The 17,562-nt window shown below is 51.7% G+C and overlaps 1 protein-coding gene across 1 annotated transcript; it reads right to left on the reverse strand.

Annotated features, from left to right (window-relative positions):
- Positions 1-367: 367 nt before the first annotated feature.
- On the reverse strand, positions 368-16,217 carry LOC142922931 (uncharacterized; the record flags this gene model as incomplete). The annotated part of the gene is made up of 2 exons (XM_076063870.1): positions 368-526; positions 13,855-16,217. A coding segment is annotated over one exon (1,073 nt), but the record flags the coding sequence as incomplete, so codon positions are not given.
- Positions 16,218-17,562: the final 1,345 nt, after the last annotated feature.

The following is a 17,562-nucleotide window of genomic DNA, read 5'->3' on the forward strand; positions in this document are numbered from 1 at the left end:
GTGTACTACATGTACTACAACATGTTAACAACATGTTAACAACATGTGTACTACAACATGTTAACAACATGTTAACAACATGTGTACTACAACATGTGTACAACATGTTAACAACATGTGTACTACAACATGTTAACAACATGTTAACAACATGTGTACTACAACATGTGTACAACATGTTGTTAACAACATGTTGTACATGTTAACAACATGTTGTAGTACAACATGTTAACAACATGTTAACAACATGTTAACAACATGTGTACTACACGCCGCGTGCCGCGTGACTCACCGGAGGGGGCCGTGCACCCCCCCTGCTGCGGGGCGCCGCGGGGGCGGGGCCCCCCGAGGCCCCTCCCCCCGAGGCCCCTCCCCCCGAGGCTCCTCCCCCCGAGGCTCCTCCCCCTCCGCCCGAGGCCCCTCCCCCCGTGGGGAAGAGGGCGTCGAGGGCTGTGAGAGCGGCCTGGGCCTTGGCCACTTTCTTGTTGGGCCCAGAGCCCTGGAAGGCCTGGCCATCAACCTCCACCTGGCAACCACATACACACACATCACAGTCACACACATCACAGTCACACACACACACAAACACACACACACAACACACGTCACACACAACACACACACACACGTCACACACACGTCACACACACATCACACTTGTTGGGCCCAGAGCCCTGGAAGGCCTGGCCATCAACCTCCACCTGGCAACCACATACACACACATCACAGTCACACACGTCACACACACGTCACACACAACACGTCACACACACGTCACACCAAGACGTCACACACACGTCACACACACACACACAGTCACACACACACAAACACACACGTCACACTTGTTGGGCCCAGAGCCCTGGAAGGCCTGGCCATCAACCTCCACCTGGAATATAAACACACACAACACACATCACAGTCACACACACACAGTCACACACACACACATCACAGTCACACACACACAACATGTCACACACACACAACACACACACAACACACGTCACACACACAAACACGTCACACTTGTTGGGCCCAGAGCCCTGGAAGGCCTGGCCATCAACCTCCACCTGGCAACCACATACAACACACACATCACAGTCACACACGTCACACACACGTCACACACACACACGTCACACACAACACGTCACACACACGTCACACCAAGACGTCACACACACGTCACACACACACACACAGTCACACACACACACACAAACACACACAGTCACACTTGTTGGGCCCAGAGCCCTGGAAGGCCTGGCCATCAACCTCCACCTGGCAACCACATACACACACATCACAGTCACACACATCACAGTCACACACACACACACACAAACACACACACACAACACACGTCACACACAACACACACACACACGTCACACACACGTCACACACACATCACACTTGTTGGGCCCAGAGCCCTGGAAGGCCTGGCCATCAACCTCCACCTGGCAACCACATACACACACATCACAGTCACACACGTCACACACACGTCACACACAACACGTCACACACACGTCACACCAAGACGTCACACACACGTCACACACACACACACAGTCACACACACACAAACACACACGTCACACTTGTTGGGCCCAGAGCCCTGGAAGGCCTGGCCATCAACCTCCACCTGGAATATAAACACACACAACACACATCACAGTCACACACACACAGTCACACACACACACATCACAGTCACACACACACAACATGTCACACACACACAACACACACACAACACACGTCACACACACAAACACGTCACACTTGTTGGGCCCAGAGCCCTGGAAGGCCTGGCCATCAACCTCCACCTGGCAACCACATACAACACACACATCACAGTCACACACGTCACACACACGTCACACACACACACGTCACACACAACACGTCACACACACGTCACACCAAGACGTCACACACACGTCACACACACACACACAGTCACACACACACACACAAACACACACAGTCACACTTGTTGGGCCCAGAGCCCTGGAAGGCCTTGCCATCAACCTCCACCTGGAGCACACAAACACACACACACACACGTCACACCAAGACGTCACACCAAGACGTCACACCAAGACGTCACACCAAGACGTCACACCAAGACGTCACACACACACAGTCACACTTGTTGGGCCCAGAGCCCTGGAAGGCCTTGCCATCAACCTCCACCTGGCAACCACACACACACACACAACACACAACACACACAACACACACACACACGTCACACACACACACACGTCACACCAAGACGTCACACACACACGTCACACACACACACGTCACACACATGTCACACTTGTTGGGCCCAGAGCCCTGGAAGGCCTTGCCATCAACCTCCACCTGGAGCACACAAACACACGTCACACACACACGTCACACACACATCACACACACACATCACACACACACACAACACGTCACACACACACACGTCACACACACATCACACACACGTCACACACAACACGTCACACTTGTTGGGCCCAGAGCCCTGGAAGGCCTTGCCATCAACCTCCACCTGGCAACCACATACAACATGTCACACACACACACACACGTCACACACGTCACACCAAGACGTCACACCAAGACGTCACACCAAGACATCACACACACAACACACACACACGTGACACCAAGACGTGACACCAAGACGTCACACCAAGACGTCACACACACAACACACACACACACATCACACACACACGTCACACCAAGACGTCACACACACACAGTCACACTTGTTGGGCCCAGAGCCCTGGAAGGCCTTGCCATCAACCTCCACCTGGAGCACACAACACGTCACAGTCACACACACACAGTCACACACACACACGTCACAGTCACACACACGTCACACCAAGACGTCACACACACGTCACACATCACACACACACGTCACACCAAGATGTCACACTTGTTGGGCCCAGAGCCCTGGAAGGCCTTGCCGTCAACCTCCACCTGGAATATAAACACACACAAACACACACACACACAACATGTCACACACACACACAACACACACACGTCACACCAAGACGTCACACACACGTCACACTTGTTGGGCCCAGAGCCCTGGAAGGCCTTGCCGTCAACCTCCACCTGGAATATAAACACACACAAACACACACACACAACATGTCACACACACACACAACACACACACACGTCACACTTGTTGGGCCCAGAGCCCTGGAAGGCCTTGCCATCAACCTCCACCTGGAATATAAACACACACACACACAACATGTCACACACACGTCACACACACACACACACAGTCACACACACATCACACAACACGTCACACACACAAACACGTCACACTTGTTGGGCCCAGAGCCCTGGAAGGCCTTGCCGTCAACCTCCACCTGGCAACCACACACAGTCACACACAACATGTCACACACACACACGTCACACACACACAACACACACGTCACACACACACATCACACACACACACTCACACACACACGTCACACACACACACGTCACACACACGTCACACCAAGACGTCACACTTGTTGGGCCCAGAGCCCTGGAAGGCCTTGCCGTCAACCTCCACCTGGCAACCACACACAGTCACACACACACACAACACACACGTCACACACACACACACACAGTCACACTTGTTGGGCCCAGAGCCCTGGAAGGCCTTGCCGTCAACCTCCACCTGGAGCACACACAACACGTCACACCAAGACGTCACACACACACAACACACATCACAGTCACACACACACGTCACACACACACACACGTCACACACACACACACAACATGTCACACACACACAGTCACACACACACACGTCACACCAAGACGTCACACTTGTTGGGCCCAGAGCCCTGGAAGGCCTTGCCGTCAACCTCCACCTGGCAACCACACGTCACACACACACGTCACACCAAGACATCACACACACACACACAGTCACACACACACACACACAAACACACACAAACACACACACACACACACGTCACACACACACAACACGTCACACACACACACGTCACACACAAACACGTCACACTTGTTGGGCCCAGAGCCCTGGAAGGCCTTGCCATCAACCTCCACCTGGCAACCACACAACATGTCACACACACAACATGTCACACACACACATCACACACACACAGTCACACACACACACACGTCACACCAAGACGTCACACACACACACACACATCACACACACGTCACACACACACGTCACACACACACACACCTCACACACACACACATACGTCACACTTGTTGGGCCCAGAGCCCTGGAAGGCCTTGCCATCAACCTCCACCTGGAGCACACACAACACAACACACGTCACACCAAGACGTCACACACACGTCACACACATATCACACACACACACACATCACACACACGTCACACACGTCACACACACGTCACACCAAGACGTCACACACACACACAACACGTCACACTTGTTGGGCCCAGAGCCCTGGAAGGCCTTGCCATCAACCTCCACCTGGCAACCACATACAACACACGTCACACCAAGACGTCACACCAAGACGTCACACCAAGACGTCACACCAAGACGTCACACTTGTTGGGCCCAGAGCCCTGGAAGGCCTTGCCGTCAACCTCCACCTGGCAACCACACACACACACAAAGACACGTCACACCAAGACGTCACACACTACACACACACACGTCACACCAAGACGTCACACATCACACACGTCACACACACAGTCACACACACACACACACACACGTCACACACACAGTCACACACACACACACGTCACACACACAGTCACACACACACACACACGTCACACACACGTCACACACAAACACGTCACACTTGTTGGGCCCAGAGCCCTGGAAGGCCTTGCCGTCAACCTCCACCTGGCAACAACACACAGTCACACACAACATGTCACACACACACACACGTCACACACACACAACACACACGTCACACACACACATCACACACACACACTCACACACACACACACACAGTCACACACACACAGTCACACACACACACACAGTCACACTTGTTGGGCCCAGAGCCCTGGAAGGCCTTGCCGTCAACCTCCACCTGGAGCACACACAACACACACACGTCACACCAAGACGTCACACCAAGACGTCACACCAAGACGTCACACACACACGTCACAGTCACACACACACACACAACACGTCACACACACACACGTCACACACACACACATCACACACACACATCACACACACACGTCACACTTGTTGGGCCCAGAGCCCTGGAAGGCCTTGCCGTCAACCTCCACCTGGCAACCACACACAACACACACACATGTCACACACACACACACACACGTCACACACACACACGTCACTCACACACACAAACACGTCACACTTGTTGGGCCCAGAGCCCTGGAAGGCCTTGCCATCAACCTCCACCTGGAATATAAACACACACAAACACACAACATGTCACACACACACATCACAGTCACACACACACACAGTCACACACGTCACACCAAGACGTCACACACACACACACACAGTCACACACGTCACACACACACACGTCACACCAAGACGTCACACACACACCCACACGTCACACTTGTTGGGCCCAGAGCCCTGGAAGGCCTTGCCATCAACCTCCACCTGGAATATAAACACACACAACACACACACACGTCACACACACGTCACTCACACACACGTCACACACACGTCACACACACACAACATGTCACACACACACAAACACGTCACACTTGTTGGGCCCAGAGCCCTGGAAGGCCTTGCCGTCAACCTCCACCTGGAATATAAACACACACAAACACACACACACACGTCACAGTCACACACAGTCACACACACGTCACACACACACCCACACGTCACACTTGTTGGGCCCAGAGCCCTGGAAGGCCTTGCCGTCAACCTCCACCTGGCAACCACACAACACGTCACACCAAGACGTCACACCAAGACGTCACACACACACACGTCACACACACACACAGTCACACACACACACAACATGTCACACACACACGTCACACTTGTTGGGCCCAGAGCCCTGGAAGGCCTTGCCGTCAACCTCCACCTGGCAACCACACACGTCACACACACACAGTCACACACACACACACACGTCACACCAAGACGTCACACACACGTCACACCAAGACGTCACACTTGTTGGGCCCAGAGCCCTGGAAGGCCTTGCCGTCAACCTCCACCTGGAATATAAACACACACACACACATCACAGTCACACACACACACAGTCACACACACAGTCACACACACACACACGTCACACACACACACGTCACTCACACACACAAACACGTCACACTTGTTGGGCCCAGAGCCCTGGAAGGCCTTGCCATCAACCTCCACCTGGAATATAAACACACACAAACACACACACACACGTCACACCAAGACGTCACACACACACACACACAGTCACACACACACACACGTCACACCAAGACGTCACACACACGTCACACACGTCACACTTGTTGGGCCCAGAGCCCTGGAAGGCCATGCCGTTAACCTCCACCTGGCAACCACACACACACACACATGTCACACCAAGACGTCACACCAAGACGTCACACCAAGACGTCACACCAAGACGTCACACACACGTCACACACGTCACACTTGTTGGGCCCAGAGCCCTGGAAGGCCTTGCCGTCAACCTCCACCTGGCAACCACACACACACACACACGTCACACCAAGACGTCACACACACACACGTCACACCAAGACGTCACACACGTCACACACACACGTCACACACACACACACATCACACACACGTCACACACACACACACGTCACACACACACGTCACACACGTCACACCAAGACGTCACACCAAGACGTCACACACACACGTCACAAACACGTCACACTTGTTGGGCCCAGAGCCCTGGAAGGCCTTGCCGTCAACCTCCACCTGGCAACCACACGTCACACACACATACGTCACACACACACACACAACATGTCACACACACGTCACACACACGTCACACACACACGTCATACACACGTCACTCACACACACACAACACACGTCACACACGTCACACACACAACACGTCACACACACACGTCACACACACACGTCACACACGTCACACACACACGTCACACACACGTCACACACACACGTCACACACACACGTCACACACACGTCACACACACACACGTCACACACACGTCACACACACGTCACACGTCAACACGTCACATACACACACACACACACGTCACACACACACACACGCTAAGCACACGTCACACGTCAACACGTCACATGCCAAGCAAGCGGGTGAGTGATCTGGTGAGTGAGTGGCTGAGTGATCTGGTGAGTGATCTGGTGAGTGATCTGGTGAGTGATCTGGTAAGTGATCTGATGAGTGATCTGGTGAGTGATCTGATGAGTGATCTGTTGAGTGAGTGGCTGGGTGAGTGAGTGGCTGAGTGATCTGGTGAGTGATCTGGTGAGTAACCTGGTGAGTGATCTGGTGGGTGATCTGGTGAGTGTTCTGGTGAGTGATCTGGTGAGTGAGTGATCTGGTGAGTGATCTGGTGAGTGATCTGGTGAGTATTCTGGTGAGTGAGTGGCTGAGTGAGTAGTCTGGTGAGTAGTCTGGTGAGTGATCTGGTGAGTAGTCTGGTGAGTAGTCTGGTGAGTAGTCTGGTGAGTGACCTGGTGAGTGATCTGGTGGGTGATCTGGTGAGTGATCTGGTGAGTGATCTGGTGAGTGAGTGATCTGATGAGTGAGTGGCTCAGTGATCTGGTGAGTGATCTGGTGAGTGATCTGGTGAGTGATCTGGTGAGTATTCTGGTGAGTGAGTGGCTGAGTGAGTAGTCTGGTGAGTAGTCTGGTGAGTGATCTGGTGAGTAGTCTGCTGAGTAATCTGGTGAGTAGTCTGGTGAGTGACCTGGTGAGTAATCTGGTGAGTAGTCTCGTGAGTGACCTGGTGAGTGATCTGGTGAGTAACCTGGTGAGTAGTCTGGTGAGTAGTCTGGTGAGTAGTCTGGTGAGTAGTCTGGTGAGTAGTCTGGTGAGTAATTTGGTGAGTAGTCTGGTGAGTGACCTGGTGAGTGATCTGGTGAGTAGTCTGCTGAGTAATCTGGTGAGTAGTCTGGTGAGTGACCTGGTGAGTAATCTGGTGAGTAGTCTCGTGAGTGACCTGGTGAGTGATCTGGTGAGTAACCTGGTGAGTAGTCTGGTGAGTAGTCTGGTGAGTAATTTGGTGAGTAGTCTGGTGAGTGACCTGGTGAGTGATCTGGTGAGTAGTCTGGTGAGTAGTCTGGTGAGGAGTCTGGTGAGTGACCTGGTGAGTGATCTGGTGAGTGATCTGGTGAGTGATCTGGTGAGTGATCTGATGAGTGATCTGTTGAGTGAGTGGCTGGGTGAGTGAGTGGCTGAGTGATCTGGTGAGTGATCCGGTGAGTAACCTGGTGAGTGATCTGGTGGGTGATCTGGTGAGTGATCTGGTGAGTGATCTGGTGAGTGAGTGATCTGGTGAGTGAGTGGCTGAGTGATCTGGTGAGTGATCTGGTGAGTGATCTGGTGAGTATTCTGGTGAGTGAGTGGCTGAGTGAGTAGTCTGGTGAGTAGTCTGGTGAGTGATCTGGTGAGTAGTCTGCTGAGTAATCTGGTGAGTAGTCTGGTGAGTGACCTGGTGAGTAATCTGGTGAGTAGTCTGGTGAGTGACCTGGTGAGTGATCTGGTGAGTAACCTGGTGAGTAGTCTGGCGAGTAGTCTGGTGAGTGATCTGGTGAGTGATCTGGTGAGCGAGCTGGTGAGTGATCTGATGAGTGATCTGGTGAGTGATCTGGTGAGTGATCTGTTGAGTGAGTGGCTGGGTGAGTGAGTGGCTGAGTGATCTGGTGAGTGATCTGGTGAGTGATCTGGTGAGTGATCTGGTGAGTGAGTGGCTGAGTGATCTGGTGAGTGATCTGGTGAGTGATCTGGTGGGTTATCTGGTGAGTGAGTGATCTGCTGAGTGAGTAGTCTGGTGAGTAGTCTGGTGAGTAACCTGGTGAGTATTCTGGTGAGTAGTCTGGTGAGTGATCTGGTGAGTGAGTGGCTGAGTGAGTAGTCTGGTGAGTAGTCTGGTGAGTGATCTGGTAAGTAGTCTGCTGAGTAATCTGGTGAGTAGTCTGGAGAGTGACCTGGTGAGTGATCTGGTGAGTAGTCTGGTGAGTAGTCTGGTGAGTAGTCTGGTGAGTGACCTGGTGAGTGACCTGGTGAGTGATCTGGTGAGTGATCTGGTGAGTGATTTGGTGAGTAACCTGGTGAGTGATCTGGTGAGTGATCTGGTGAGTGATCTGTTGAGTGAGTGGCTGGGTGAGTGAGTGGCTGAGTGATCTGGTGAGTGATCTGGTGAGTGATCTGGTGAGTGATCTGGTGAGTGATCTGGTGAGTGATCTGTTGAGTGATCTGTTGAGTGAGTGGCTGAGTGATCTGGTGAGTGATCTGTTGAGTGAGTGGCAGAGTGATCTGGTGAGTGATCTGGTGAGTGGCTGAGTGAATGAGTGGCTGAGTGAGTGGCTGAGTGAGTGAGTGATCTGGTGAGTGAGCAGGTGAGTGAGTAATCTGGTGAGTAGTCTGGTGAGTAATCTGGTGAGTGATCTGGTGAGTGATCTGGTGAGTGATCTGTTGAGTGAGTGGCTGAGTGATCTGGTGAGTGATCTGGTGAGTGATCTGGTGGGTGATCTGGTGAGTAACCTGGTGAGTAGTCTGGTGAGTAGTCTGGTGAGTGATCTGGTGAGTAACCTGGTGAGTAGTCTGGTGAGTGATCTGGTGAGTGATCTGGTGAGTAGTCTGGTGAGTGATCTGGTGAGCAACCTGGTGAGTAGTCTGGTGAGTAACCTGGTGAGTAATCTGGTGAGTAATCTGGTGAGTGATCTGGTGAGTAGTCTGGTGAGTAACCTGGTGAGTAATCTGGAGAGTAATCTGGTGAGTGATCTGGTGAGTAGTCTGGTGAGTGATCTGGTGAGTAGTCTGGTGAGTGGCTGAGTGAGTGAGTGGCTGAGTGAGTGGCTGAGTGATCTGGTGAGTGAGTGACTGAGTGAGTAGTCTGGTGAGTGAGTAATCTGGTGAGTGATCTGGTGAGTAGTCTGGTGAGTAGTCTGGTGAGTAGTCTGGTGAGTGATCTGGTGAGTAGTCTGGTGAGTAGTCTGGTGAGTGACCTGGTGAGTGATCTGGTGAGTAACCTGGTGAGTGATCTGGTGAGTAGTCTGGTGAGTAACCTGGTGAGTGATCTGGTGAGTAGACTGGTGAGTGATCTGGTGAGTAACCTGGTGAGTAGTCTGGTGAGTGATCTGGTGAGTAGTCTGGTGAGTAACCTGGTGAGTAACCTGGTGAGTGATCTGGTGAGTGATCTGGTGAGTACCTGCATGGTGAACTTTTTGTCATAGCCGGTCCCGGCCTCCCCCAGCAGCTGGTGAGTAGACTGGTGAGTGAGTAACCTGGTGAGTAACCTGGTGAGTGATCTGGTGAGTAACCTGGTGAGTAACCTGGTGAGTAGTCTGGTGAGTAACCTGGTGAGTAGTCTGGTGAGTAGTCTGGTGAGTAGTCTGGTGAGTAATCTGGTGAGTGATCTGGTGAGTAGTCTGGTGAGTAACCTGGTGAGTAGTCTGGTGAGTGATCTGGTGAGTAGTTTGGTGAGTAGTCTGGTGAGTAATCTGGTGAGTGATCTGGTGAGTAGTCTGGTGAGTAACCTGGTGAGTAACCTGGTGAGTGATCTGGTGAGTGATCTGGTGAGTACCTGGTGAGTAGTCTGGTGAGTGAGTAATCTGGTGAGTGATCTGGTGAGTAGTCTGGTGAGTGATCTGGTGAGTGATCTGGTGAGTAGTCTGGTGAGTAGTCTGGTGAGTGATCTGGTGAGTAACCTGGTGAGTAGTCTGGTGAGTGATCTGGTGAGTACCTGGTGAGTAGTCTGGTGAGTAAGTAATCTGGTGAGTGATCTGGTGAGTAACCTGGTGAGTGATCTGGTGAGTAGTCTGGTGAGTGAGTGGCTGAGTGATCTGGTGAGTAACCTGGTGAGTGGTCTGGCGAGTAGTCTGGTGAGTGATCTGGTGAGTGATCTGGTGAGCGAGCTGGTGAGTGATCTGATGAGTGATCTGGTGAGTGATCTGGTGAGTGATCTGTTGAGTGAGTGGCTGGGTGAGTGAGTGGCTGAGTGATCTGGTGAGTGATCTGGTGAGTGATCTGGTGAGTGATCTGGTGAGTGAGTGGCTGAGTGATCTGGTGAGTGATCTGGTGAGTGATCTGGTGGGTTATCTGGTGAGTGAGTGATCTGCTGAGTGAGTAGTCTGGTGAGTAGTCTGGTGAGTAACCTGGTGAGTATTCTGGTGAGTAGTCTGGTGAGTGATCTGGTGAGTGAGTGGCTGAGTGAGTAGTCTGGTGAGTAGTCTGGTGAGTGATCTGGTAAGTAGTCTGCTGAGTAATCTGGTGAGTAGTCTGGAGAGTGACCTGGTGAGTGATCTGGTGAGTAGTCTGGTGAGTAGTCTGGTGAGTAGTCTGGTGAGTGACCTGGTGAGTGACCTGGTGAGTGATCTGGTGAGTGATCTGGTGAGTGATTTGGTGAGTAACCTGGTGAGTGATCTGGTGAGTGATCTGGTGAGTGATCTGTTGAGTGAGTGGCTGGGTGAGTGAGTGGCTGAGTGATCTGGTGAGTGATCTGGTGAGTGATCTGGTGAGTGATCTGGTGAGTGATCTGTTGAGTGATCTGTTGAGTGAGTGGCTGAGTGATCTGGTGAGTGATCTGTTGAGTGAGTGGCAGAGTGATCTGGTGAGTGATCTGGTGAGTGGCTGAGTGAATGAGTGGCTGAGTGAGTGGCTGAGTGAGTGAGTGATCTGGTGAGTGAGCAGGTGAGTGAGTAATCTGGTGAGTAGTCTGGTGAGTAATCTGGTGAGTGATCTGGTGAGTGATCTGGTGAGTGATCTGTTGAGTGAGTGGCTGAGTGATCTGGTGAGTGATCTGGTGAGTGATCTGGTGGGTGATCTGGTGAGTAACCTGGTGAGTAGTCTGGTGAGTAGTCTGGTGAGTGATCTGGTGAGTAACCTGGTGAGTAGTCTGGTGAGTGATCTGGTGAGTGATCTGGTGAGTGATCTGGTGAGTAGTCTGGTGAGTGATCTGGTGAGCAACCTGGTGAGTAGTCTGGTGAGTAACCTGGTGAGTAATCTGGTGAGTAATCTGGTGAGTGATCTGGTGAGTAGTCTGGTGAGTAACCTGGTGAGTAATCTGGAGAGTAATCTGGTGAGTGATCTGGTGAGTAGTCTGGTGAGTGATCTGGTGAGTAGTCTGGTGAGTGGCTGAGTGAGTGAGTGGCTGAGTGAGTGGCTGAGTGATCTGGTGAGTGAGTGACTGAGTGAGTAGTCTGGTGAGTGAGTAATCTGGTGAGTGATCTGGTGAGTAGTCTGGTGAGTAGTCTGGTGAGTAGTCTGGTGAGTGATCTGGTGAGTAGTCTGGTGAGTAGTCTGGTGAGTGACCTGGTGAGTGATCTGGTGAGTAACCTGGTGAGTGATCTGGTGAGTAGTCTGGTGAGTAACCTGGTGAGTGATCTGGTGAGTAGACTGGTGAGTGATCTGGTGAGTAACCTGGTGAGTAGTCTGGTGAGTGATCTGGTGAGTAGTCTGGTGAGTAACCTGGTGAGTAACCTGGTGAGTGATCTGGTGAGTGATCTGGTGAGTACCTGCATGGTGAACTTTTTGTCATAGCCGGTCCCGGCCTCCCCCAGCAGCTGGTGAGTAGACTGGTGAGTGAGTAACCTGGTGAGTAACCTGGTGAGTGATCTGGTGAGTAACCTGGTGAGTAACCTGGTGAGTAGTCTGGTGAGTAACCTGGTGAGTAGTCTGGTGAGTAGTCTGGTGAGTAGTCTGGTGAGTAATCTGGTGAGTGATCTGGTGAGTAGTCTGGTGAGTAACCTGGTGAGTAGTCTGGTGAGTGATCTGGTGAGTAGTTTGGTGAGTAGTCTGGTGAGTAATCTGGTGAGTGATCTGGTGAGTAGTCTGGTGAGTAACCTGGTGAGTAACCTGGTGAGTGATCTGGTGAGTGATCTGGTGAGTACCTGGTGAGTAGTCTGGTGAGTGAGTAATCTGGTGAGTGATCTGGTGAGTAGTCTGGTGAGTGATCTGGTGAGTGATCTGGTGAGTAGTCTGGTGAGTAGTCTGGTGAGTGATCTGGTGAGTAACCTGGTGAGTAGTCTGGTGAGTGATCTGGTGAGTACCTGGTGAGTAGTCTGGTGAGTAAGTAATCTGGTGAGTGATCTGGTGAGTAACCTGGTGAGTGATCTGGTGAGTAGTCTGGTGAGTGAGTGGCTGAGTGATCTGGTGAGTAGTCTGGTGAGTAACCTGGTGAGTAACCTGGTGAGTGATCTGGTGAGTAGTCAGGTGAGTAGTCTGGTGAGTAACCTGGTGAGTAACCTGGTGAGTGATCTGGTGAGTGATCTGGTGAGTAGTCTGGTGAGTAGTCTGGTGAGTGATCTGGTGAGTAACCTGGTGAGTAGTCTGGTGAGTGATCTGGTGAGTACCTGGTGAGTAGTCTGGTGAGTAAGTAATCTGGTGAGTGATCTGGTGAGTAACCTGGTGAGTGATCTGGTGAGTAGTCTGGTGAGTGAGTGGCTGAGTGATCTGGTGAGTAGTCTGGTGAGTAACCTGGTGAGTAACCTGGTGAGTGATCTGGTGAGTAGTCAGGTGAGTAGTCTGGTGAGTAACCTGGTGAGTAACCTGGTGAGTGATCTGGTGAGTGATCTGGTGAGTGATCTGGTGAGTACCTGCATGGTGAACTTCTTGTCATAGCCGGTCCCGGCCTCCCCCAGCAGCTGGTGAGTAGACTGGTGAGTGATCTGGTGAGTAGTCTGGTGAGTAGTCTGGTGAGTAACCTGGTGAGTGATCTGGTGAGTGATCTGGTGAGTAGTCTGGTGAGTAACCTGGTGAGTAACCTGGTGAGTAACCTGGTGAGTGATCTGGTGAGTAACCTGGTGAGTAACCTGGTGAGTAGTCTGGTGAGTAACCTGGTGAGTGATCTGGTGAGTAGTCAGGTGAGTAGTCTGGTGAGTAACCTGGTGAGTAACCTGGTGAGTGATCTGGTGAGTAGTCAGGTGAGTAGTCTGGTGAGTAACCTGGTGAGTAACCTGGTGAGTGATCTGGTGAGTAGTCTGGTGAGTGACCTGGTGAGTAGTCTGGTGAGTAACCTGGTGAGTGATCTGGTGAGTAACCTGGTGAGTGATCTGGTGAGTAACCTGGTGAGTAGTCTGGTGAGTAACCTTGTGAGTAGTCTGGTGAGTAGTCTGGTGAGTAGTCTGGTGAGTAACCTGGTGAGTAACCTGGTGAGTAAGCTGGTGAGTAGACTGGTGAGTGAGTAACCTGGTGAGTAACCTGGTGAGTGATCTGGTGAGTAACCTGGTGAGTAACCTGGTGAGTAGTCTGGTGAGTAACCTGGTGAGTAGTCTGGTGAGTAGTCTGGTGAGTAGTCTGGTGAGTAATCTGGTGAGTGATCTGGTGAGTAGTCTGGTGAGTAACCTGGTGAGTAGTCTGGTGAGTGATCTGGTGAGTGATCTGGTGAGTAGTCTGGTGAGTAACCTGGTGAGTAATCTGGAGAGTAATCTGGTGAGTGATCTGGTGAGTAGTCTGGTGAGTGATCTGGTGAGTAGTCTGGTGAGTGGCTGAGTGAGTGAGTGGCTGAGTGAGTGGCTGAGTGATCTGGTGAGTGAGTGACTGAGTGAGTAGTCTGGTGAGTGAGTAATCTGGTGAGTGATCTGGTGAGTAGTCTGGTGAGTAGTCTGGTGAGTAGTCTGGTGAGTGATCTGGTGAGTAGTCTGGTGAGTAGTCTGGTGAGTGACCTGGTGAGTGATCTGGTGAGTAACCTGGTGAGTGATCTGGTGAGTAGTCTGGTGAGTAACCTGGTGAGTGATCTGGTGAGTAGACTGGTGAGTGATCTGGTGAGTAACCTGGTGAGTAGTCTGGTGAGTGATCTGGTGAGTAGTCTGGTGAGTAACCTGGTGAGTAACCTGGTGAGTGATCTGGTGAGTGATCTGGTGAGTACCTGCATGGTGAACTTTTTGTCATAGCCGGTCCCGGCCTCCCCCAGCAGCTGGTGAGTAGACTGGTGAGTGAGTAACCTGGTGAGTAACCTGGTGAGTGATCTGGTGAGTAACCTGGTGAGTAACCTGGTGAGTAGTCTGGTGAGTAACCTGGTGAGTAGTCTGGTGAGTAGTCTGGTGAGTAGTCTGGTGAGTAATCTGGTGAGTGATCTGGTGAGTAGTCTGGTGAGTAACCTGGTGAGTAGTCTGGTGAGTGATCTGGTGAGTAGTTTGGTGAGTAGTCTGGTGAGTAATCTGGTGAGTGATCTGGTGAGTAGTCTGGTGAGTAACCTGGTGAGTAACCTGGTGAGTGATCTGGTGAGTGATCTGGTGAGTACCTGGTGAGTAGTCTGGTGAGTGAGTAATCTGGTGAGTGATCTGGTGAGTAGTCTGGTGAGTGATCTGGTGAGTGATCTGGTGAATAGTCTGGTGAGTAGTCTGGTGAGTGATCTGGTGAGTAACCTGGTGAGTAGTCTGGTGAGTGATCTGGTGAGTACCTGGTGAGTAGTCTGGTGAGTAAGTAATCTGGTGAGTGATCTGGTGAGTAACCTGGTGAGTGATCTGGTGAGTAGTCTGGTGAGTGAGTGGCTGAGTGATCTGGTGAGTAGTCTGGTGAGTAACCTGGTGAGTAACCTGGTGAGTGATCTGGTGAGTAGTCAGGTGAGTAGTCTGGTGAGTAACCTGGTGAGTAACCTGGTGAGTGATCTGGTGAGTGATCTGGTGAGTAGTCTGGTGAGTAGTCTGGTGAGTGATCTGGTGAGTAACCTGGTGAGTAGTCTGGTGAGTGATCTGGTGAGTACCTGGTGAGTAGTCTGGTGAGTAAGTAATCTGGTGAGTGATCTGGTGAGTAACCTGGTGAGTGATCTGGTGAGTAGTCTGGTGAGTGAGTGGCTGAGTGATCTGGTGAGTAGTCTGGTGAGTAACCTGGTGAGTAACCTGGTGAGTGATCTGGTGAGTAGTCAGGTGAGTAGTCTGGTGAGTAACCTGGTGAGTAACCTGGTGAGTGATCTGGTGAGTGATCTGGTGAGTGATCTGGTGAGTACCTGCATGGTGAACTTCTTGTCATAGCCGGTCCCGGCCTCCCCCAGCAGCTGGTGAGTAGACTGGTGAGTGATCTGGTGAGTAGTCTGGTGAGTAGTCTGGTGAGTAACCTGGTGAGTGATCTGGTGAGTGATCTGGTGAGTAGTCTGGTGAGTAACCTGGTGAGTAACCTGGTGAGTAACCTGGTGAGTGATCTGGTGAGTAACCTGGTGAGTAACCTGGTGAGTAGTCTGGTGAGTAACCTGGTGAGTGATCTGGTGAGTAGTCAGGTGAGTAGTCTGGTGAGTAACCTGGTGAGTAACCTGGTGAGTGATCTGGTGAGTAGTCAGGTGAGTAGTCTGGTGAGTAACCTGGTGAGTAACCTGGTGAGTGATCTGGTGAGTAGTCTGGTGAGTGACCTGGTGAGTAGTCTGGTGAGTAACCTGGTGAGTGATCTGGTGAGTAACCTGGTGAGTGATCTGGTGAGTAACCTGGTGAGTAGTCTGGTGAGTAACCTTGTGAGTAGTCTGGTGAGTAGTCTGGTGAGTAGTCTGGTGAGTAACCTGGTGAGTAACCTGGTGAGTAGTCTGGTGAGTGATCTGGTGAGTGATCTGGTGAGTAGTCTGGTGAGTAACCTGGTGAGTAATCTGGAGAGTAATCTGGTGAGTGATCTGGTGAGTAGTCTGGTGAGTGATCTGGTGAGTAGTCTGGTGAGTGGCTGAGTGAGTGAGTGGCTGAGTGAGTGGCTGAGTGATCTGGTGAGTGAGTGACTGAGTGAGTAGTCTGGTGAGTGAGTAATCTGGTGAGTGATCTGGTGAGTAGTCTGGTGAGTAGTCTGGTGAGTAGTCTGGTGAGTGATCTGGTGAGTAGTCTGGTGAGTAGTCTGGTGAGTGACCTGGTGAGTGATCTGGTGAGTAACCTGGTGAGTGATCTGGTGAGTAGTCTGGTGAGTAACCTGGTGAGTGATCTGGTGAGTAGACTGGTGAGTGATCTGGTGAGTAACCTGGTGAGTAGTCTGGTGAGTGATCTGGTGAGTAGTCTGGTGAGTAACCTGGTGAGTAACCTGGTGAGTGATCTGGTGAGTGATCTGGTGAGTAGTCTGGTGAGTAACCTGGTGAGTGATCTGGTGAGTAGACTGGTGAGTGATCTGGTGAGTAACCTGGTGAGTAGTCTGGTGAGTGATCTGGTGAGTAGTCTGGTGAGTAACCTGGTGAGTAACCTGGTGAGTGATCTGGTGAGTGATCTGGTGAGTACCTGCATGGTGAACTTTTTGTCATAGCCGGTCCCGGCCTCCCCCAGCAGCTGGTGAGTAGACTGGTGAGTGAGTAACCTGGTGAGTAACCTGGTGAGTGATCTGGTGAGTAACCTGGTGAGTAACCT

The sequence above is a fragment of the Petromyzon marinus genome, unplaced genomic scaffold, assembly GCF_048934315.1.
Source record: "Petromyzon marinus isolate PM22_M1 ecotype Great Lakes invasive population unplaced genomic scaffold, UKy_Petmar_22M1.pri1.0 PM_Scaffold_220, whole genome shotgun sequence".
NCBI lineage: Eukaryota > Metazoa > Chordata > Hyperoartia > Petromyzontiformes > Petromyzontidae > Petromyzon > Petromyzon marinus.